Raw genomic sequence first — 24665 nt, forward strand, 5'->3', positions numbered from 1 at the left:
TATATATATATATATATATAGGAGTATTTCACAGCGACAGATATGAAACTCTCGTGTCGGATATTTCTGTGCGCCCAAGGTTGTCAGAATGGTTACATAGTTTTCAACTACGTCTTTTGTGATCGCACGTCTAGTTAGAGCGCCATTATCGTCCTATACAAATTTTTGCAAGGCTCTAGCGGCAAGGGAGAATCATAACCAGTGCGACAAGAAAACACCCTTCAGGGTGTAAAAATGTTTACAGTGTAGCTTTGCGTCATTTACGACGAACCCTTTCTAGACCTGACTTAGTACGTTGTCCAATATATGCCCAACTAAAGGAATCTACCAGGCTGAAATTCGCACTGAGTCGCTTTGTTAAGCGCCGCGAAATTGGTGCTCTGCACGCAGTGTAGGTTTGACGACGTACGAAAGGGCGACGCACTAGCGCGCTATTGTTGCATTGTGAAACACGTCCACAATCATTGCTTGTCGAGCGCTCTTGCACCGCGACAATAGCTTCCCGACATGCGGCAGTGTCGGTGGGCTGCGCGCGCAGCGCTGTGACTAGTTACAGAAATGGTTGCGATTCGTTAGAGAAAGCTTGCTGTGATTTATGGCAAGAACTGTTGCCGTTTTGTTTGCTGTGTAATTGCTCTGGTGAGGGTTAAGTGACCGCGATACTAAGCTTTACAGAAAAATAAACACTGCGCAAGAATGAACAAAAGGTCATTGTCGTCGAGAATCATGATCTTCAACACGTCTACGTAGTAGCTGACCTTGCACAGCATTGACAGCTTGTTTAGAGCTTTACAGTGTTCTCTAGTTTTCGCGGCGCACAGCGTTGTGACACTCCGAATTGGATGACTCTGCCTCTTAGGCACAGGTGAGGCATAAACTTTTATTAGAAAGCGGTCTTTCTCCTTATCTTGCAGTGCGGCGACGGCTAAAACTCCGACGTAATTTGATCTCCATTGTTTTGTTTTCAAATGTATCGATATGTTGCAACAACATGAATCCAAAAACAGCGATGTGCGAGAAATTCATAGCCCAAATAAACTATTTTCTTTATCGAACTGTCTAATTATTAAAAGTTAAATTTGCAATATTGTTAATATTACACGTAAATGAAAACTGAACTGAAAAAACAGAAGACAAGCTTGCCACTGGTGTTAACCAAGCCGACAACATCTGCACGCGCATTCAGTGCTCCGGCAATCCAGCCACAGCGACGGCTGTCCTTTCATCCACGTTCATATATGCACATGTTTTCGATGCCATACCTGAAAGCCTTAGCCAGCGCCGCTCGCGATCACTGCGGCGAATGTAGAACGCCCGTGAAACCGCAGAATTCACGTTGCGCTCTATCTCAGCAGCCCGACCACTTGGCAGTAAACTCTCGCATGCTGCCACAAGACATCATAACTGCCAGATTCGAGGTATTTGCTATGCCACAGGCGAGAAGAATAAGAACTGGGGGGTTCGGCTTTACAGCAAAGTTGTTACGGGAGCTCCGCAACGTTTTCGAGCGGCTACTGTGTGGCCAGTATCAAACTTTTAATCAGGTAACAGCCATATGGAGCCGACAGACAAGCGTGACTACGCGCTCTATGAACGCGCCATTCCCACGTTAATTCAATATTCTTAAACATGTTCGAGAGCATCTTGAAGAACGAACCTGAAATATGCTTTGGTGCTGAAACAGAGAATAGTGCCTTAACGATGTCACACGAGATTTGTGCATGAAGCGTTATTCTTTGTTGGTGTCATTATCCAGAAAGATCAAAAAGCCAGGCGGTTAGGGCACTCGACTGTGGTACAATATTATGTATGTGGTAATAGCTTTCCTTGCATGTATTGCTGTTCGTAGGGAAAAGGTTGAAAGCGCAGTGCGCCCTTCATTGCAGTGTACTAGGTCACCACCATCTTAAGATCACTATCCCCATGACCTGCTCTGGTCGCCTACGCAGATGAAACTTAGGAGCACGCGAGGCGCGGTGGCTCGAAGTCTACACACGTGTGTGCATGACCAATATTAGCAGCCATCTTCCAAAAAGAGACACCTTGTGTACCCTAATTAGTGACACCGAAGCCGACATTATTGTGTTCAGCGAAACTTGTCCATCACACAGAATAACAATTAGCGAACTATTCCAATGTAGCAAGAGCTTCAATGTCTATCGTCGCGACCTTGTTTATAGAGTAGGTGATGGTGTGTTGGTAAATTTAAATAAAAACTAAATTATTTTCTTGGGAACATTAGCTCGAGTCTAGACGTTGCCTCCTGCTGCCTAATGGCTAGCTTTACAAAAATAATTATAGGCGTATGTGATCACCCCTGATAGCAAATGCGACTTTTACGTTAATATGTATGACTGTTTAACCGAAATTTCATATCGCTTTCCTGGTGCACCGATTTTCGTTCTTGGTGACTTCAACCTTCCAACCATCCAATGGTCGCACTTATCCCCTTTTTCTCGCCCTGTTTCAGCCGAGGCAAACAATTTTCTTCACGTCTGCTCCGATTTCAGTTTCATCCGGTTAGTCATTCATCCCACAAGAACCACACCTACCACGTGTCCTTTACAGGACCTAAGTTTATCGACACACGCTGATACGGCATCGCCAGCAACTCACCAGTCTGACCTAAGCGACAATGACGTACTGCTACTTGATTTTCTTAACCCATCTACAAAATCTAAACGGCACGTCGTGTCTGTCAGAGACTACGATAGAGGCAACCATGACGCTCTCAGTAATGAGCTAACATACTTTCTGGACAGCCTGCTTGACAGAAACACTCAGCTAACGGCTAACGAAACGTGGGCTTCATACGAACCTACATTCCAGAATTTAGTGGGAAGGCATACCCCATTTAGAACCATTCATTAGTCCTCAAACGCTCCCTGATGTGACAAAAATTTAAGGTGTCTTTCTAATCACAAATGCAGGCTTTTTTCGCTCAGCTAAAAAAAGATCCGCTAAATACTGAAATATGGATGGCTTTTTCGTCCGCGACAAAGAAGTCTGCCGGCGCTGTAAAAACGACTAAATTTACTTTTCACAACTGAACCCTACCTGCCTTACTAAAAGCTAGCCCTGAGCGCTTCTGGAACGTGCTAAAGAGCGACATTGAGATGACTTTGACTCTAGTTAAAATATCAGGTGGGCTAGTCGCCGTTCCCTTATGCGCCACTGTACTCAACCACACCCTCAGTCTTTCAATACACACTGTAAAGCACACATCCTGCAATATTAGTTTTCCAGACTATCCTTCCTTCAAAACAGCACCCTTTTGTCGATGGACTCCGTTACCCATGACCCAACTAGAATTAAAAGTTCTTTGTCCTGTGGTGTTGATGGTGTAACCACAGTCTTTCTAAAAACACCGTTGAATATAGCTTAATTATACTCCATCACAGTTTTGCTAAATTTCTTAATAACGATTTATTACCTAATGAGTAAAAGGCGCGTAAAGTGGTCCCGTTTTATAAACCCGTTGATTCACATACTCAATCAAAATACAGACCCATCTCCTATACGTCGGTACCCTACAAAATATTCCAGCATGTCATCTTCATTCATCTTGCCTAGTTTCTAGAATCGACCATTTCTTCCATTGCTCCCAACACGACTTTCAGAAATACTTCTGCGAAACCCAATTACTTGTTTTGACCAAAGAGTGCATAAGTTCCTAGAGGTCGGCTGTGTAACAAATTCTGTATTTCTAGCTGTGCCAAAGAATTTGATGAAGTTATTCACTAACAGTTCTTACTAAAACTCAGTTGCCTAAACATTCACCCTTTAATCTTCAACTGGATGAGCGAATTTCTCTCAAATTGCACCCAACACGTGATTGCCAACGAATATTATACACTCGAGGACTTCAGGTGCACCTCAAGGATTCGTTTTAACTTCTGCACTATTCCTTATTTGCAATAATGATTTCGCTCATCATGTTACCAGTTCAGTTTGTCTATTTGCTGATGACTGCGCTGTTTCTAGGAAAATAACTAATGCTGCTGACATTACAGCTCTTCAAAGTGATCTCGATTACATAATCGCCTAGTGTTCTGAACAGCGCATGTATTTTATTTTTTATGTTTTTATTATGGGGTTTTACGTGCCTAAACCACTTTCTGATTATGAGGCACGCCGTAGTGGAGGACTCCGGAAATTTCGACCACCTGGGGTTCTTGAACATGCACCTAAATCTAAGTACACGGGTGTTTTCGCATTTCGCCCCCATCGAAATGCGGCCGCCGTGGCCAGGATTCGATCCCGCGACCTCGTGTTCAGCAGCCTAGCACCATAGCCACGCAGCAACCACGGCAGGTTCATGTATTTTAATATATCCAAATGCAAATTCATTAAATATCCCGCTCTCAATCAACCAGTCACAACTATGAGGTCTGAGGCAACTACTTAGATCATGTACACAGCCATAAATAATTAGGCATACAGATTACCCACAATTTTTGTTGGCGGCAACATATAGACAGCATAAAATTGAAAGCGACTCGCCTGTGTCGTTGAGGAAGTCGATCTACAGCGCCATATGCTTACTTCACACTGCGGCTCGTTATGTCTTGCAAGAAGTCTGGCACTTCACATCGTATATTACTTAGTGCATTACCACGTGTGCAGCAGGCTTTCGCCTTCACGTGTTACAGGAGTGTAACATGCTGCCGAACTTTTTTTTACCTCATGTTGTTCCCTTACTGATCATGTTTGTTTTTATGTTGTTGCTGTTCAATTTTGTGGAGCCTTACACTTTACATTTGCGTATGTTTTCCCTCGTACAGTGTCTGCTGCAATACCGATGACCTTTCTCTCTGTATGTTTTCGACGTTTTGTTTGTATTCTTGAACCCCTTCCCTCTGCAATGCTTCATTGGAAGCTCTGAGGATACTGTAATAAATAAATAAATAAATAAATAAATAACTAAATAAATCGAAATATATTATTTACCTATAATTAATTATTTTAGCTAAATTATAATTCAGGCATGGCAATGCCGAGCTCACTACATTAATCTTTCCCCAGTGTCAATGAGCCCTATGACGTAAAACTATTCCAACCTCATGACGTTTAACTTGCGCATCCGGCGACATCAACATCAGGCGGTGACCTGCAGCGTTGTTTGAACCGTCCAATAAAAAGCTCTCCTTGTTTATAGGAGGTCACTTTTGTTTGATTTCAAAGCGAATAGCATTGCCTAATTTAACAGGTTTTTCTCATCTTATTGGCTGACAAGAGGCGAAGACTACGCAGAAATGGAGAGCATTTCTGTGTGGCCGAGATAGCGCAGTGAAAGTAGGTAACCGGATGAGGAGGGTGGTGCTGGTGTCTGGGATTGGCCTGCTTCTCCTTTCTTAGCTTGCAATGACTGGTCAAAAATCGCGGCGGCGTGCAATGGAAATATAAAAATGTCGCTAAAATGGGTCCTCATCGGAAAATAAGAGTTGGCATAGTGATTTAGTACCTACATTTTAAAAGAGCACGATAGCGTTATACAGCCCTGTAAAACTTTCTATTGTATGCAAATGAATCCGCTCAACCTAGCATCTCTATGTATTCAGTGCCAGAGCGATCGGTGCGCAGACGTCTTCTATATCTTTTCGAACGGGGCAGTCTCCTGCTATTCCAAAAAGAAGTTCGGTTTTGTCCGGCATATTAATGCATCTTTAAAGCGTAGGCGTCGCATTGACATGGTGAGTTTTCGCAACTTTGTGACATCGCATGAGAGAAAGCCGAAGTGGGAGCAGCCCGAATACGTTTGACCAATAGCGGAGGGCTAATGGTGAAAAAGGTGTGGAATAAGAAATTATTATTTTTGTGTTGTTCCGTCCAACTATGCATAATCAGTGCGCACACGTGATATCAGATAGGGAGTTCTCGCGGTTTTAGTGACTACGCGTGACAGATAGGCGAAGCGCGGGTAGCCCGAGAAATGTTGAACCAATCGTGGAGCGCTGATTGCAGAAATGGAATAGAAACAGTTTGGGATAGCATTACGCTATAGCACCCGATGTTACAGGACTATATTAAATTTAAGCGAAAGTGTTGAACGTTGTCGCAAGTGTGCTGCGGGATAACCTCATGGACAATTTGAGATCATTCGCCACAAGACAGTGCGTTTCGTGAGTGGCACCACGCTGTAATTGATACATGAGAACTTCTTAGAATTCCTGTTAACTCTAATCGCGAACAGCTCCCCTCTTAACGCAACTGTAGTGAGAACACACCAATTTATGTCACAATAGGTTCTCTAGTCTGAAGAGTCTGATTATTGTTATAATTATAATCTTTTTTTTTTCAAGTGATGTACATCAAGAACGACAGCACATAGTAACATTCAGCATTCCATTTGAAAGATGTGTGCCATGGAAAAAGACTTGCTGACAACCTTAGCTACGCTTGTAATTCTTATATCTGGTAAGTGTCTTTAACGTTTTAGACGGTCATTAAAGAAATAGCATCAAAACTTTCAAGATAGCGAAGTGTTCGTTCATGCTTGAAAACGCAGTCAAGAAGAAGTACATTCAGGGTGCATAATCGGCTTCACAAAACTCTTCCATATCTGTCAGAGACCTTGTCACAACCGACAGACATTTCGATAGATAGGAGAACGTCCAGGTTCTTCCATGCTCATGCTTCCTTAATAACGTGGCCTCAGGTAGAGGATTGTCGTACAGGGAGGCGGCGTGGCGAAGCTGTCACGGGATGCTCAACGTTAGCTTCAAGTTGGTACAGAGAATAGTGCTAACCCTGCTATTACCACAGCCTTGCTAAAGCATGTAGCACCAATTTTCGTTCTGCACTGTGCTGAGCGCCTTACAGTGCTCGTTGACAGTGTTCATTGTTCTGAAGAAGCCGAAAGATTTCTATTGTAGACTGCAGGCCCTGAACTGAAATTCTGTGTACATGGGAAGTTGCCGCGAAACATGGAAACATTTTTTCACCAATTTCTGCTTGATGTTGCCTACATTGCAACTTGAAACAATACTTTTACTATGGCCAGCAGTTACTTGCCTTTAAAGGACAGCTTTCTATGCACTGAAACACTTTTTTTTTGTTAGTACACGGACATGTGTTGAAAATATTAGGGACGATTTTATGCTGTGACTCGAGTTCGTTGTTTCTACGTCTTTTTTTTCTTTCTCTAGTCTGTGTTAGTATTTGCGTGTTCAAAATACTCCTCTTCATTTGAGTTTATCTCATTTATTTCTTCAAGCAAGATAATATTTTCTCTATAAGCGAAAGGAAGTAGCTCGTCAGAAAGCTGTTTTCAACCTCTCCAAATGGACGTCATAATTTTTGGTAATCTTACGATAATCTTATGATAATCTACCTACATGTTTTTTTTTGTAGTCCATAATAACGCAGCTACAAAAGCTTTATGTTCAAGGCTGGGGTTGCTGATGGCAGGAGTTTCACGGTTCTTGGGAATTCTTAGTTCATCAAAAAGTACGTCCAAAAATAAAATTTTTGCTGTCTAAAAACACGGACACTCTAATTAATTTTTCGAATTGAAAATAAAATTTTTAGGGGAGAAGTGACGCGTGAGGTGTCAAGCGCTTCACGAAGTCAACTTAAAAGCCACCTAATCCGCAATGTAGCTGAAACGACACATTGCATGAATGACAGCCACAACTTGCCGACTTTTTGTCATTCTATATGCCCAATGGAAGTTCCTCCAAAACTTTCTGGTTTGTGGCTTCTGTTCATACACTTCTTTTAAAGGACATCGCATTACTGTACAGATAAGCGTGCATAGCTAGAATGCGTAATACAACATGGAGTGCGCGGCGTCGTGTACTCATGCCCGAGAGCGAAGGTAGACTTCAATTAGGAAAATGCACAGGGTATTGAAAATTTTGAGCACAAGCGGTCCGTTCGACCCTCCCTATTGAAAGGTTTCATATGTGTACGAAATATTCCATATATCTGCGTCCTTTTCAGGGAAATGATTCAGGCTTTATGCGAACTCCACATTACTTTCATTATGAATGACACGTAAAACATCTAAATTTATCGAAATGCACGCGAAAGCCCTTCCACGGGACTTGAAATATTTACGCCAGTTGAGGATATCTATCACAAATGGAACCAATGCAAGTCGGTTGCACGCAGTTCCAACAGTCGCTGCATATATCTTGCCAAAATTGCAGTGGCACCAAACCAACAGGTTAAACTGCACGTTTCAACTAATTTTACGTCTATCGCACATCGAATAGTCGCAGCTCCCAAGTGCTGGCCAAGGGACTATGGCTTTGGCAGTCCTGTGTGCGTGTGCGGCATGACGTACTGTGACTTCATCGGCGACATCGGGCCCCTGCCGAAAGGAGCAGTGATTGCCTTTGAGAGCAGCAAGGCCGGACTCCGGTTTAAGAAAACTGTATTGTTCCGCGAAGAAAGAGGTTAGTTTCTAGACGGCCCCATGCGGTCATCCAGTCCTGTACATGCATCTGTTGAGTGATGACATATGTTCTTTGACCCTGACGGCCCTACCATTAATGTAAGGCACCATCGCTATGTCGTACCGTTTTTTTCAACGCGTCTTCAGCAAAACAGTATTGAATGCTGTCTTTACGTGTTCCGTTTCTCTCCAATGTGTGTCTGAGAGAGAGCTAGGAAGAGAGGAGGAGGAATAAACATTTATTGTAGAACCAGCACTTTATGATGGCCGGGCCTAAGCCTCCCACGAAGGGACGTCGAGGGCTTGCCTGAGAAAGAGAAATAAAAGAGAGGGAAGGCAGGGAGGTTAACCAGACGCACGTCCGGTTTGCTACCCTGAACTGGGGGAAGGGGTATAGGGACGAAGAGAGAGAGAGAGCAGAGTTTCGCGCACATTTGAAGGTGAGTTTAACATGCAACAACGACACGAGTGTGAACGATACTGTACATTATTGAACTGCTGTGCGCACGAAAGACTAAAGACTCAGGAATAGTTAACAAACAAGCGCTGCTTTGTTAACAAGTGCTGCTTATTTATAACTCTACCTGTGTTCGTCTTTTTTGCGCACTGCAGTTGAACAATGAACTTGCGTAACTTTCAGTTCGATTGCAATATAGTGTACATGTGTGCCTAAAATGACCTGTATAGTTGACGGACCAGGTTTGTTTAATACTATGATAAGTAACTGTATGGCAATGTGGCCTGAAAGAACAGCCTACTCCTGCATACGTCCAGCACTGATGAAAATGTTTTGCTAGCTTCTTTTTTCGCGCTCAACGAACGCAGGGAGATAGAAATGTTCTTCGCCGCTTTCACTGCTGATTTTATTTTTCAACAGATCCACCAGGCAACAACACTTTGCTGCTTGTGATAAACCCGAGAAAAACGTACCAGGAAATATTTGGTTTCGGAGGCGCCTTCACTGACGCAGTTGGGTTAAATCTGAGAAATCTCTCGATGCAGCTGCAGGACGCTATTATCGGGTCCTACTACTCCACAGCAGGTAACATCAATGGTGCTTTGGCACAAATGTCGTCTGCGGGGCATGGCACTGGCCATTCAACGTACCTGAAAATCATTCAGAATGTCTAAAAGCGCTCATCACTTCAACTTCAAAGCTCCCACCTTCATACAAAGCCGTCTGACCGCGACAACCGCGGTTGAGAAGTATGGGTTTAAATGTCTTATATTGCGTGCTAAATGTTATCTCTATTTTATTATTACCATTATATTTATCATCATCATTATCATCATCATCATCATTCTCAGGCTGCGCGCGAACAGCGATAGGGAATGCATTTGATACAGTGACATATTTATGAATTTGTTGCTTATACATCAAAGGTCGAACGTCAGAAATGTAAGCCCGGAGCGATCGTTTAGACAAGGGGACTCGTTTCCTTGCGCTGACGAAGACAAGTACTCTTGTTTAAACGTTGCCTCCAGGCTGACACTACATTGTTTGTCCACAGCTGAACACTTGCTGCGAAGCCTTCGTTCTGTTTCAATTTGTATCAGAGATGTTTATCAGAGATGGCTAATTAAATTAGACTAGATATTGTTCAAAAGAGCAATCAATTGGGCTAGTTCACAGTATCTTCTTGAGCTGTGTACTTAATAGAGAGTTTTAGAATAGGGACTACGAACATTTGGGGCCCCCCAAAATAGCGTCGAAGCCACTGCGCATGCGCGAGCCGCAAACTGCGGTTCGGTTTTGCGTCGGGCAGCTATATCACTGATTTAGCGGGAGCCCCAAAAGCTGCCGCTAAATATTTGCGTAAACAAACATGGCGGCACCCATCGAAGCGAAGGCTCTAACCTAGCAATAAACTGGGCTCAATTCGTGGTAACGCGTGAAGTTCGCAAGCTAGGACAAGTGACTCCGGTTGTCGCTTTCTCTCAACTATAGCGTGTGTTATGAAAATTGATTCATTAGACACCGCTAATTCCGAATTCAATTGTCGGTATTATGGCTCGTAGGCCTAACACGGCTTAGCTTTGCTGGTGAAGGCACGTAAAGTTGGTTACTCTAAACAAAGCCCAACTAATTGCTTGCTGCTAATCGAATAAACTTTAAATTGTAATCAAACGCGAGAACACGAAAGTCAAAATTGCTCTTATCGTAAAATGGCATATTTTATTTAATCATTTTAACAGCTTTTCCTTGATGCCGCAGTGGCGCTATCAGCGCAAGACGCTATCGCAAACGCAAAGCCCTATTCTAAAACTCTTTAGTCCTACATGTCTCAACGCTAACACCCGCAAACTTCTTTGTGGCCCCAAACTGTTGGGGCTCCTATTCTAAAACTCATTAATGACAGGGACGGGAATAAAGTCGACCATCCGTTGTCGTCGACTTAGTTCCCGCCCTAGTCATTAAGTACACATCGCAGGAAGATACTGTAAATCGATGTTGTTATTTATTATACTTCTCTTTGCTTAAGTGGCGTATGGTAATATTTACGGCAAATAGTACATTTGTTAATGGGATACCATGATTGCGATTGATGCCTGTAGCCTTTTAATAGTCTCCTGCTTGTAAATTTAATGTGCATATCGCACACTGTACTTACGACCGTAGCAAATTGTTTCCTAAGATTTGGTTTTTACATGCAAGCAAATTGCCTATTGATATTATCTCCGTTCTGGCGACAGGAATAGAGTACAGCATTGCCAGGATACCAATGGCTAGCACTGACTTCTCAGTGCGCAAGTACACCTATGACGATTCTCCAAACGACTTCTTTCTGCTCAACTTCACTCTCGCCGCGGAAGACATCCACCTCAAGGTACTGGTAATAATTATTAGCGAAACCTTACTTATGCATGATTTCCTAAGCTAACCTCCCTCTGCCATTTATTTTGAGAATTACAGTCTGTCAGTGCTTGTTGCCAGCGCTGAGCTTTCGTGCAATGGAATTTTCGTTATGCATATTAACACTGATATTAGTGACTCCTATTCAGTGATACACAAAAGCGCTTCTTTAACATCTTGTGCATTATAGGTGCTTACAGTCCTGCAGAGCGGTCACATTAGGGAGTTTTTGAATTAAACAACCTAAAGCTATAGACGATGTTATCTTCCCGGTAAAAATAGGGCATAGAAGAGCGCAAGAGCACCAAAGCGTATAATGTGGCTTCTGCGCGTGCGCAGGTTCGCTGCAGCTATTTTTGTATAGGCTGGGAGAAAGAGAGGAATAACAAAGGCAGGAAAATTAACCAGACACACGTCCAGTTTGCCGCCCTGCAGTGGTGGAAGGGGATAAATTAGCCAAAAGAAAGAAAGAAGGGAGAAAACGAGCACTGTACTTTAGTAGGGGGAATGCACTTCAGCATTTCGAAGCAGCCATTGGTGCAGGCAAATCTACTTGTTGAGCGCCTGCTCCTGTGTTTGGAGAACGTGTAAAAAATACGCTCACTGATATACGCTCGCAGGACAAGGTGTAAAGGTTATAGGCCGCTTGTCAGTTCGCATGGAGCTTCTTTACCGCGAGCTTTAGCAAACACATGTATTGCCAAAGATGTAGTCGAGAAAGAGCACAAACCGCGGCCTGATACCCGATCACCGTGCGTGAGCTTATACAGCCCGACACTAAACTCAGCAACAAGAAATTTCATTGAAAACAAAGTCATACATAGCAATGAATAAAGTTGCAAGCAATCAACAGGAGTAAGTAGTGGACATTGCTTACCTTTTATTCTGTTGAGTGCTGTATGATGCATCGACCCTCGATAAGCAAAACTAAAGCCCCTCCATACACCTGGTCGGTGAAAACATGTGTGGAAGGGCTTTAAGTAAAACTACTGCGTAGATCACGCATTCGCACAGCCAGCATAGTCACCTAACCCTTTGTATCCTTGCGGTTGGGGCCTAAGCATCGGATTCATTTGGATTCTGTTGATTGTCACAAGGGCTGTTTCGCTGGCTGTTATGCCATGAACGAACGCGGCCAAAGACTGCAGCGGCAAGCAGCGTCGCCACGATTTCTTTTGTACTGCGTAAAACAGCTTGCCAACTTTCATGCCCCTTAAGCAATGTCATGGCGCAGTAGTGGCATGGCACACTTTATGCAAGAAGCATCATTTCGTAGGCAGTATGGAGAAACAAATTTCAGTCGGCGCAGACTGGTGAAATCCACTTAGAATTTTCATGACTGAATTACTTTTATCTTACCGACTCAGTGTACTGCAGTTGAATCTATGAGTGGTGTTAGAAAACCAGAAAATAAAATTAAAGAAAGAAAGCGCTGATTTGTAATAACACACAGAGCAGGCTCCCGTTGCTTCTCTGCGCCTAATTAGATCTCAGTATTCCCTCCCTATATTTACTGCAAAAATGCGTAGCATTGGCGCCGAATTTTACTGCGGCCTTAATTGAAAGCTTGAAAATGCAGAGTTTTGGAATGGCACAATGTTGGGCGCGTTGGGGTTTGTTGGGATAAGTAATGGATGTTTTAGTAAATGTGTTGAGAGATTGACCGGAAGAATCGCTGAAATCTGCCGATTTTTTGCAGATCCCGTACATCAAAAGAGCAATGCATATGTCGCGCAAAACAATATGGTTTTACGGAAGTCCCTGGAGCAGCCCTGCATGGATGAAGACGAGCCAAAAGTTGGAGGGTTCTGGGTTTCTCAAAGGACTCCCGGGTGGACCTTTCTACAAAACTTGGGCAGCATATTTCGTCAGGTATACGCTCTGCGCTGACACTTACGAGTACCTTTTCTTCGTGTGCATTGCGCCATTATAGGACTTCACGGTGCACCCTGTACCCTGATGGCACCGGGGCGAAATGTCGCACCTGAGTAGCTGGCACGAAGCCGACATAGCTACTCAGCATTCGGTTTGGGCCCGCCTCCGTTTCAAAGTGGAATAGCGTCATCAATATCGCGCAAGCCATTCCTCATAAAACTAATTTCTGCCTCATCCACATATCATCATCACCACCACCACCACCATCGTCATCATCATCATCATCATCATCATCATCATCATCATCATCATCATCATCATCATCATTATTATTATTATTATTATTATTATTATTATTATTATTATTATTATTATTATTATTATTATTATTATTATTATTATTATTATTAATCTGTACATATATAAACACCACGCAAATGGAAGCCGCCTAACAATTCTCATATCGTTCACATACAGGGTGTACCAGCTAACTTTAGTAAATGTTTAGAAATACGAAGAAACACCGTATGAGGACGCGGCCGAAGGCATGTTCTTAGATATTTCATTGAGCAAGTCATAATATTTTTGATTCTGCCTAATTGCACCACAAATCACGATTAATTATTCAACTTCGCAGGTGTTGATTTTAGAGCACCACTTCCAATAAGAAAGTTGTGGAACATATGAAGAAAGATCGAATTCAGCAGATTTGAACTTACTATTTGCTATGCAATAACTTTTTTTGTGTGTGTGCAAAAAAAAAGCCCTCAAGATATTATGAGATGAAAAGCACGTAAATGCCTACTCACGCGCCGCGATTGCAGTGCTCTCAAACGTGCCACATACGAACAACCAAATGCCTGTGGTGCCAGGTCATCTTATCAGCATCATGGACCGCCGCGAGGGACGCACATCACTGGCGCACATTGCACAGCCAACGCCTCCGTCGCTTCCCTGTCACCTTTCGAGCAGCAGCGCCCAAGGCTAGATGCGCTGTCTTTCACCACACCCAACATGTAAAACATAGAAGATTTCCATTTTGATTACATAGAACATAAAAACAGTGCACTGCGTCTCCATCTCCGATATTAGCCGTAATTAGAGTGGGGTTGAAGGTTAATATGCAGAAGACAATGACAATGCTCAATAGCCTGGCAAGAAAACAAGAGTTCAGGATCGCCAGTCAGCCCCTAGAGTCTGTGAATGAGTACGTTTACGTTGGTCAATTACTCACAGGGGACCCTGATCATGAAAATGAAATTTACAGAAGAATAAAAATGGGTTTGATCTGACATTGTCAGATCCTGACTGGAAGCTTACCACTATCACTGAAAAGAATGGTGCACAATCAATGCATTCTACCGGTGCTAACATTTGGGGCAGAAACTTGGAGGTTGGCAAAGAAGCTCTAGAACAAGTTGAGGACCGCGCTAAAAGCGATGGAACGAACAATATTAGGCAGAACGTTAAGAGACAGGAAGAGCGTTGTGGATCAGAGAGCAATCGGGGATAGCCGATATTCTAATTGACATTCATAGAAAAGAATGGAGCTCAGCAGGCCATGTAATATGACGGTTATATAACCAGTGGACCATTAGAGTTATAGAATGGGTGCCAAGAGAAGGGAAGCGCAGTCGAGGGCGGATGAAAACTAGGTAGGGTGATGACATTACGAAATTCGAAGTCACAAGTAGGAATCAGTTGGTGCAGGACAGGGGTAATTGCAGATCGCAGGGAGAGGCCTTCGTCCTGCAGTGTACATAAAATGGGCTGATTATGATGATGACGATGACTCGGAAAGAAAGCAGTGCTAGTTGCTAAAGGTTTATGAAGCGAGGTAGCAGAACAATAAGGGGCTGCTTGGAATACACGAAGGGGTCGAGTTCTTACGGTGCTGTTAGACTGAAAGCAGGAATAACATTGCAAACGCCGCCTTTTGAGAAAATATCGCTATTTATATATCGCCAACTACCAATGATGCTAGCAGACGACAGATGAGGAATGCGAAGGCATTACCTAACTGCTCTTCATCGTTAATTGTACGGGCACCTGCGTTGAATGCTTTTAACATGCGCTTGCGTTAGCGAATACATCACAGTGGTGGATATAGGTTTGTGAAAAAAGGTGGACGCTTTGTCCGCCGTTTCGTGCCGCTTATATCACGAACAGAGCAAACATAAGGCTGCTTCATCGTGTTGTATCTGCGCACAGCAAACTGTGTTCGCTTACACGCCTATGGCTAACATAGCACGACACCTCAGGTTTGCGCGTGCCTTCAGGTTTGTGCAGGAGTACGAGAGAGAAGGCATTCCCATCTGGGGTCTGACGGTGCAGAACGAGCCGTCCTCTGGCTTCATACCATTTTATCCCTGGCAGACCCTCGGCTTTACACCGCAGACCGAGAGAGACTTCATCAAGTATGATCTGGGACCAGCGTTGAACAACGCGGGCTACGGCAACCTGAAGCTTATGATGCTCGATGACAACCGCCTCGCGATTCGACGCTGGACAAGCGTGGTGCGTGCAATGTATATTACACCGCCATCACTTTACGCAAGAATTGTTCACGCCGCTTGAATAGAACGTAATGAATCATCATGGTTCTTCGGAGCCAAAAAAACCGCGAGCTTGCTAGACTTGATGTTAACGACCGATCTTAGCGGTAGAATAAAGAGAAAAATAAGTTGACCTGCATTGGTAAGTTACGTTTCTACGTTACCATAAGAGCAACTCTTAGCGCGGGAGGAGGCCTAGTGACACACACACACACACACACACACACACACACACACACACACACACACACACACACACACACACACACACACACACACACACACACACACACACACACACACACACACACACACACACACACACACACACAAAACTAAATACGGCCGGCGACGACGAAGACGGCATGTAGCAACAGGCTGGTTCAGCCTGGCGATCAAGGCCGACAATCGCGCCGCTCAAGCGTCACTTATAGTATCACTGCGGTGTTTCACCGCACGTTCATCAGACCAGTCTCTTAAAGGGACACTAAAGGGAAACAATAAATCAGTTTAGACAAATAAAGCATTGTTTGAGAACCCTGCAGGCCGTCATTTCAAAAAATAGTTTCAATATTAGATGAAAAAATGCAGGTCCAAGTATCAGTATTTGAATTTCGCGCCGAAACCCCAGCGCCAGAACGTCAGCGTGACGTCAGGGATTCCAAAGTATATTTTCGCATTTGGGCCGCGTTGGCTGAATAAAGGTTCCCGAAACTTGCCATGTTTAATACTTGTTTACTTTAGAATATAATGTAGCCAATCTGTACCGCTATATATATTTAGTAGGCCCTAGAATATACCATCAAAATCCAAGACGTCACAGCCCCCAGGTGCAGGAACATAAGTAGGCGTCGCCACCCGTATTTCGTTCTTGCGCTTTTTCTGGTTTACCAAACGTCTTATCGTTGTAAGAGTGGTGTTTTTGGTGTTGTAGAACGGTAATTTACTGATTCAGAAGAAATCATTTTTCACTTTAGTGTCCCTTTAAGAATGCGATAAGGAGACCTAAAGTTTCTTTGCGGGCTATAACTGAACCTTCGGGGAACACAAGGTGTTGCAGGCACGCATGCAGGAGGTTTTTTCTTGCAGATTTTACACGAGAGCGTCCCTTTAAACTTGGGATTTCGGGTGCGACCACAGAGCTTCTTGTTTCTCTTCAGTGTTCCTTTAAGATTACGAAAGCAACACGAGCACATGATGTAACAGCACTGTGCCGTGTCGCCGTCTTCGCTTCTACTGCTATCATGCTGTCGTTATCCGTATATACGAGTGCTGAGTTAGAATATTGCAAGCACGCTCATCGTAGTTTGCTGGTCATTGATGTTGAAGGATATTTACCTAAGGCTCGGTGCATCGGAAGATGGGCTGTTACGCATCTGCAATTTTTATCGACAGACCCTGAATGGCTTGTTAAATATTGCGTCTTTGATGGATTCAGCTCTTCGTACCAGTTCCATGTACTGTCATATTGTTCTATCTGAACTTCAATTGTTTTTTCTCCCTCGTGAGGGATATATCCAGTAGACTTATTACTTCACTGAAGATGTACAGTCTGAAGCAAAAAAGGCCGTTGTTGGCAATGGGCAGCTCCTTTCCTTTTTTTCTATATAGGGTGTACACATGACTTCTATCAATACAGATTACTGAGTAACCTTATTTATTTTACCATGTAAACGATGAGTCGATGGAAAGTGGCAAATGAGACGGTTAACAAAACAAGGCAATCCAGTGCCGACTGCTGAGTTAATTTTGGCAGAATACTGAAATTTTATTTCTATTCACTCCCTTTTTTATACAAAGGTTTTGGGAGACCCTGAAGTGGCAAAGTACGTCCAAGGAATCGCTGTTCATTGGTACATGAATCGTGTAATCGGACCATGGGTCCTCGACAAGGTTCACAAGAACCACCCGGACAAGTTTATCCTGCCGTCCGAGGCCTGCACTGGATATAGAAGTAAAAGAGGGGAGAAAGTCATGCTAGGCAGTTGGGAACGCGCTGAGGAGTACGCCATCGATATACTCCAGGTGAGGCCCTCTTTCTCTAATAGTAGAATGTCATACCTGCTGCATGAGACTGTGAGAGAGCTTCAGCATATTGCAAGCGTCATATGAAGTGTGGACACCATTCAGTGAATAACAACGAAGGATGACTTAAAGTGAACAATCCTTCCCAAGAACGCACATATAGTCCATATTTTAAATCAGCTGCTGAAATCAGTAACTATAGCAGTACTGATACAATTGTTCCATCGAAAAAAAAAAGGTCGCAGTTGCGTTCGCAAGAGGAAGCATTTATAGTGACAGCAAAGTAATACGAAGTAATAAACGAAGTAATGCCATTGTCACACTGGATGCTTTAATGTCACTAGATTCGAATGACATTTGGTGAAATGAATGCTATTCGACCCGTAGTGGTGCTACACAGGAAGAAAATGTCATTCGGGCACGATAGCAATGGCGATCGCTAAAAAAAAATGGCGAGAAAAGCAGAGCAATGTGTAGAGTGTCTGAAAAGTCAATATGTTTATTTTAAAATAAATGTGATATCGCTTCGCTAAAATAACACGCATATCGGACTGCTATTTCAAAATGTCTGGCTACTATAAGCCAAAAAATGCTTAGCCAGCTTAGTAGCCATAGCCGATAGACTGAACACAAACGATATTGTCACGTAGGTGGCGGCGAGCTGGCTGGCACGCAGGCAGACAGAACGGGACACTACCAACACTACGTCGGCAATACACGTAGAGAGTTCAATGGGTGAATTTGCGCCCGGAAGCAAACGAACGGACTCGGTGACGGCGAAAACAGCAAAGTTCACGTACGGCTTTCGTCGGACTGCGCCTGCGCAAGCGATGGTCCCCTATTTATACCTCGTGTCACACAATATTTGAGATGCGTCTATGATCGCGATGCGTCACCCGCCGTGGTTGCTCAGTGGCTATGGTGTTGGGCTGCTGAGCACGAGGTCGCGGGATCGAATCCCGGCCACGGCGGCCGCATTTCGATGGCGGCGAAATGCGAAAACACCCGTGTGCTTAGATTTAGGTGCACGTTAAAGAACCCCAGGTGGTCAAAATTTCCGGAGTCCTCCACTACGGCGTGCCTCATAATCAGAAAGTGGTTTTGGCACGTAAAATCCCAAATATTATAATTATCGCGACGCGTCCAGCGACGCCACGCGCATCGCTGCGCGTAGACGTGAAGGTGAGAAAACGCGTGAACGGTAAAGCGGAAATAAACACACGTGCCACTATTACTGACATGTCAGCGGTGGACGACGACGCTCACTTGCAGCAGGTGAAGTGGTTAGTTGATTTGTATTTGCATTGCGAGCAAAGCACACTAGAGGAAGAGGCTCGATCGTGAAGTATACGCAGAAGCAAGACTCGGTAACGAAATTGAGCAGCACATTCACGCAAACTTGTTCGCTGCTGCAGCCATGATGGCTACTGCTTCCACAGTTCGCCGAGAACGTTAGTTATTTGGAAGGAAGGAGTGTTAGTTTGAAGGTACTCGGCCAAACCTTGAAGCAAGTTAGTTCAAGCAAGCGTTCCGTGTGTCTTCGAAGTTTTGTCTATTCCGACCTTGCGCAGCTCTTCCACGATCAAGGCATATATAACTTGCTATTTCGTTTGGCTTTATGGAGGCCCTTTATGTTATTTTGCCAGAACCTTATGAGAGTAAACGTCTCCGCCTGGGCCCAGTGCGTTCGTCCAGTTGATGCCATTCGAGACGCCGAAAACACACGTGCATACTGGTGCCCGATTGTTTACAGTATGACCGACTAATAAAGCGACGGCGGCCAGACGCCGCTGAGGTGGAGAGTAAAAACATTTTGTGGCAGCCTGGCGCACAACTTTACTTGCGTTAAAATGACAGATACCTTAAATCACGCTAAATTAATTACTTTTCTGCATAAACACTTCACCAATTACGAACGCTCAATGCCATATATCTTGTATCTGAGGTAGAGAGTATGCATTCGCTTTGAGTGCGAAGCCGCATGAGTTTCTCGGACTCATTCGATTGCGGGTCATTCGATTTAAATGGCATTAAATATTGCTGTGTCGCAGCTGAACAATGTCATTCAATGCTAATGCAATTTGATTTCAATGACGTTAAGACGTCCTGTGTTACAGGGGTATGAAGTTCGTAGATTTAGTGGCCGTACAATTGCAGTAAACATTCGCTTACCAACTAAATTAACAAGCACAGTATCATGTGCGCACAGGCAAACATGAACAGATATCACTTGACGACCGCAAACACTTGCTGCTGCAATGTTGGCGTCGTAAAGAGCGCCGACCTCGGGGAGCGAACGCTTCGTGCTGCCTCTCGCTTCAACATGTCTCCAAAATTTGAGATTATGCATGCCTTAACACTAGGCACACGAGAAGGCAGCGCACATGAAGCGATAAGTCAGTTTGGCTCAACCAATCTCTGCACCCGCTGCAGATAACCTTCAAGATAGGGCGCAGGAGTCGTACATGCGCTCAGCAGCGCGGACAGCAGACATACTCGGCGACGACCACCGGGCTAGAGGACGAGACATCCGGTCATCTGCCGCTCGAGAGCTCGCTTGATCATTTCACTGCACCACAGCTTAATTGCTACTGAAGTACTAAAGCGCCAAACAGACGGCACAAGAAGAGACACGGACGAGCGCTTTCATAATTGCTCAGCATAATTGCTATCGCAATAAAACAACTTTCGTCGGGATTTCCCTCGTAGCTAAGCGAATCAAGAGGCCACTGTTCTATGACTGAAACGATCGGGCTATGGCGACTTCTCACATCATAAACATTTTACACCAACAACTCTGCAAATGTTCTGCGATGTACTACATGTGCGCTTTCTTTATTGATGGCGCGCAGGACCTCAACCATTGGGCTAGTGGGTGGACGGACTGGAACCTGGCTTTAAATACTCATGGTGGCCCCAACTGGGCTAAAAACTTTGTCGACTCGCCCATTATCGTGAATTCCACTGCTGAAGAGTTTTACAAGCAGCCAATGTATTACGCGCTGGGCCACTTCAGGTAAGCACTTTCCTATCTGAAGGCATAACGATAAATTTTCTTGCTCAAGCTCCATATATTGAATTACGTATGCTAAGTGTACAATGTCTTCTAGTGAATACAATGGCTTGAGCTGAAACCAATTTGATGAGTCCCTCCTTTTTCCCGCAGTAAATTTCTTCCGAGGGGCAGTGTCAGGATTGGGTCTCGTCTGAAGCAAGGTTCAGATAAGCTGAAGTACGCAGCTTTCTTGACGCCAGATCTGGTAGCCGTAGTCATCGCCGTCAACACGTGAGTATGTCTTGTTTTCTTTTACCGAAACAAAACCTCAAGTGTTTAACGTCAGGAGCAAGACGACATCCGCATAGCGCAGACAGTACGTACTAAAACTGGCCTCTCTACGCCGCGACTATATCGGGATCGATGTGATTGACTTAATGATGGTTATAACATAAAGTGCTATACCTGCGAACCTTCCTTTAATTGGGATGAACGTAATTGACTTACTGATTGATATAAATATAAATATTAGCATATATGCAAAGGTTTCTCCAACTGTGGTCCATGTGATTGCTTTCGTGATTCTTATAACATACAAAGGTTAGTATATCAGCGAAACTTTCTGTATTCATGGCATATCTTGTTTTCAACTGTTGCAATTTTTTTTAATTTCTCCTCTTAGCTTGGTTTTCACTTTGTACTGAGTGCTTGCGCTTTGTAATAAGCGTGAACGGTGTTCGAATTTTAATTTCATTTCTTTTTTTTTTGCAATCTCGCACTTAAGTGTGACATCACATCATTCACCATTTGATTCTTTTTCAATTTTTCCTTGTTAATAAGCATTTTTTTTAGTAATTTTCACTACACTTAGCGCCTTCGCTCGGATATAAGCGGGATGGTGTAGAGGCATATGGTTCTGACCCCTCCAAGTAATCTTCCTGCCAAATATATGTTCCCATGTCATGATTATGCGTCCAGCGAAAGAATTCGACATGTACAGGAAAAAACACACACAACCGGAACTTAAGTTAGTGAATACTTTTTACTTGTCGCAGACAGGCAACGACCTCCAGAACAAAAGCCACAACAAGATTTTTGATGGCATCTGGGGCCAAGAAAACAAGTGCAAACTCCCAACATAAGGAAAAGAACGCAGAGACTAGTTATGCCAGAATGCAATGATGAAATAAAATTTCAGCTATCGAAGATCCAAGATGCAATATTAAACATTGGGGGATGAAAGATCTATGACAAAATTGCACACGAGGAAACATACTTAAACAAATAAGATATTGGAAAAAAGCAGAATTATATATTTTTACTGAAATACATAGTTTAAACAAAGCACGAGGCATTGTTTAAACAGCATGACAGGTATTATACATAATCAATGTCGCAGGCAGTACATAACTTTGTCCTTGCACCCCGAATTAAATATTTATTGGTTTTCTAGAAGAAATATATTTATGTCGGCGTGCCCTTTTAGGTGAAGCGCTGACGTGAGAGATATTATGCAGAGAAAATCTGAGATAAAGCAGTAACTCAGTGAAAAAAATGCTCAATATAGAGAACATTGTATTCAAAGAAAAGATTATATGTGTGAACTCTGTTACTGACTCCAAATATAAGTCTTATTTCTTTATTCTGCAGACATGAAAGCGCATTAAAATTGGTTCTAGATGTGGTTGCCCAACTCAGGTGGCAGTAATCGCGTGGTAGATGATGAGTTTGAGGTTAAATTGAAATTCATTATTGACACTTTGACAAAAACCGACAGCGTGTGACAGCTTCGAATGAACATGAAGTGGTCGGTCTATGTCATGGCACTCATTAAAGACTACTCCAAGAGACGTAAACTTACTTACACCTACAACAACCGGATTATTTAGAATAAGCACATGATTTAAATGATCTTATGGCCGGCGATACGAAACTGTATTCTTTTATTCTTTGTTTACTATTTATTTACCGGATATCTATTTGCTCAGACCAAGCAGCGGGCGAGCTCTGAACTGCATTACCTCTATTTACGTGCTCTTCTGAGGCGCCACTATGAAAAACACGAGTACCGTCTGCCTGTAAAAAGTATGTTGTCCGCATGCGCGTTTCCTCCTGCCCGTTTCGTGTTTTCTGTGCATCGTTACAATCATCAATCACCAATACGCCTATCTTCTCTCTTGTAATTCCACGTCAAAGCACTCATGCTTCGACATAAAGTCATGCCTCGATGCTGCGGTCCCCCATAATGGTTTGACCCTACGGCACTAACTACAGGCAACTATATATTCAATGTCAGAAAATAAATCAGCAAACATAGCACAGCTACATGGCTTGACGTTTGGTCTGAAACCGAGGGTTTCGAGTGGGAAATTTTGCGACAGACAGGTACACAGTCAGTTCTTCATAGTTCCCCGAGCTAAATAATTCAGACTTAGCTTCTGGGAAAAAAATAATTTACATCGGTATTTAGTGTCATGACACATATAAATGATACAGCTAAACCTAATATTGCATGCCGCAGAATACCACTGAACAATACACGCCATGTGCACAGAAAACGGCCAGCCGGTTCGATTTGCCTGCTTATTAATTATTTCCCATTTGTTTGCACAGAAATCCTTGCTCATATTTGCATTTACAAAAAGTATTATATGTCCATGATCACGCCGAGATGTTGCGTAATCGGCCCATTGTGACGGGCGTTCCTGCTATTTGCAAATGGATAACGATCAAATGCATTATTGCCCCCCCCCCCCCGAAAAAAAAAAGAAAACAGGTATTCAAGCAAAATTTATATCTAAAAAGCCGATGAGAGTCATCAGGAGGTCAGATAAATTCAAATTTAAGTGCCCTTAGACTAGACATAGCAGCAAACTTTCTTAGATTGAAGGGCTAGGGTTACAGAGAGAGAGAGAGAGAGAGAGAGAGAGGCAACGAAAGGTGGGACTACGAATTGCGGAGCAAACACCGAGTGTGCTCGTGTACTACGACATGATCACCTTCGCCGCTTCCAATTTGTTGCCAATTAAATATATAGAGCAGCTTCTCGCGTTTTGATTCTAGCGCGAGCTTACAATCTCTACGCGGCCTAAAAGGGGTGTAGATTAATAGACAAAGCGTGGATACCCTTACCGCCATAAGCAGTATTGTGTTCGCTCTCCAAAGCGAATATTCTATACTCTAAACGAGTGCCTGCGGCTTTGTGAGATGATTTAATTCCCGGTAGCGACTCTAAAAAAAAAGCATGATGTTTGTGAACACGAGGTGGTGGGTTCGGTTCCCGGCTTTGGCGGCCGCATTCCCCCGCCATAACCTAAACACGCTCGCGTGCCGTGTTTTGTGTGCTTTATAAAGGGGCCCTGAACCACCCCTCAGGCTTGGTAAAATAACTGAGCCCGCGGCAAGCATACGCTGCTGTGAACAGCTGAGCCAAGCTTCGCTGTCGTACGCGGTGCGTCGAGATCGCAAGTGGATTGCGAAGTCACCTTTCTCTCAAACGCTTTCTTTTCAACAGAAGGCCCTGTCCTCAATCTCTTCTGGACGCTATATTTCGTCATTGGACGCGTTTATTTCGTCATTCCCTTAGGCGGCTGCTATTGGCCGATAGCTGACATCAAGCTGTGGTCGGCTACATGGTGCAGATACCGCGGCCGCCGAGGGGCGCCGCCACGGGTCCACTGGCCAAGCGCACTGCAGTTCGCTGAGAACCGCGTTTGGCTTATGTTTAGCGCGTCGTAGGCACCAAAGGCCAAAGACGTGGCGTCTCCAAAATGAAATTTGAACTGCGCGCCACGGTGACATTTAGCTAGCGGAGCATTGTGGGGACGCCCCACTGCGCCGTAGCCTTTACAGTGCAAGTCATTGAAGTAGGAACGGGAGCACAGCGGAGGCCTTGTTTTATTGCCAATAACTCCGCTTCTGCTGAACGCCTTGAAGTACTTCTTGCAGCAAAGTATTTCT

At 43.8% G+C, this 24665-nt stretch overlaps 1 protein-coding gene and 1 long non-coding RNA gene across 3 annotated transcripts in view; one reads left to right on the forward strand and one right to left on the reverse strand.

Moving 5' to 3' along the window:
* LOC142572169 (lysosomal acid glucosylceramidase-like) overlaps positions 1-24665 on the forward strand; it is a 25449-nt gene continuing 784 nt past the window's right edge. Inside the window, exons 1-10 of one of the 2 annotated variants that reach the window (XM_075681099.1) lie at positions 1-865; positions 6303-6417; positions 8220-8402; positions 9279-9443; positions 11096-11229; positions 12955-13127; positions 15410-15647; positions 17486-17710; positions 20563-20726; positions 20877-20996. In XM_075681099.1, the coding sequence (XP_075537214.1) occupies positions 6357-6417; positions 8220-8402; positions 9279-9443; positions 11096-11229; positions 12955-13127; positions 15410-15647; positions 17486-17710; positions 20563-20726; positions 20877-20996 (1463 nt within the window). In that variant the 5' untranslated portion in view covers positions 1-865; positions 6303-6356. The remainder of the gene's footprint in view (positions 866-6302; positions 6418-8219; positions 8403-9278; positions 9444-11095; positions 11230-12954; positions 13128-15409; positions 15648-17485; positions 17711-20562; positions 20727-20876; positions 20997-24665) is intronic. The other variant, XM_075681100.1, reaches the window with a different exon arrangement.
* The window catches only part of LOC142572172 (uncharacterized), a 14705-nt gene continuing 6102 nt past the window's right edge, over positions 16063-24665 (reverse strand). The window contains exons 2-3 of the long non-coding RNA XR_012826009.1: positions 17024-17237; positions 16063-16172 (exon numbers count right to left, since the gene is read on the reverse strand). This is a non-coding gene — a long non-coding RNA (uncharacterized LOC142572172). The remainder of the gene's footprint in view (positions 16173-17023; positions 17238-24665) is intronic.

This window comes from Dermacentor variabilis, chromosome 2 (genome assembly GCF_050947875.1).
Source record: "Dermacentor variabilis isolate Ectoservices chromosome 2, ASM5094787v1, whole genome shotgun sequence".
Taxonomy (NCBI): Eukaryota; Metazoa; Arthropoda; class Arachnida; order Ixodida; family Ixodidae; genus Dermacentor; species Dermacentor variabilis.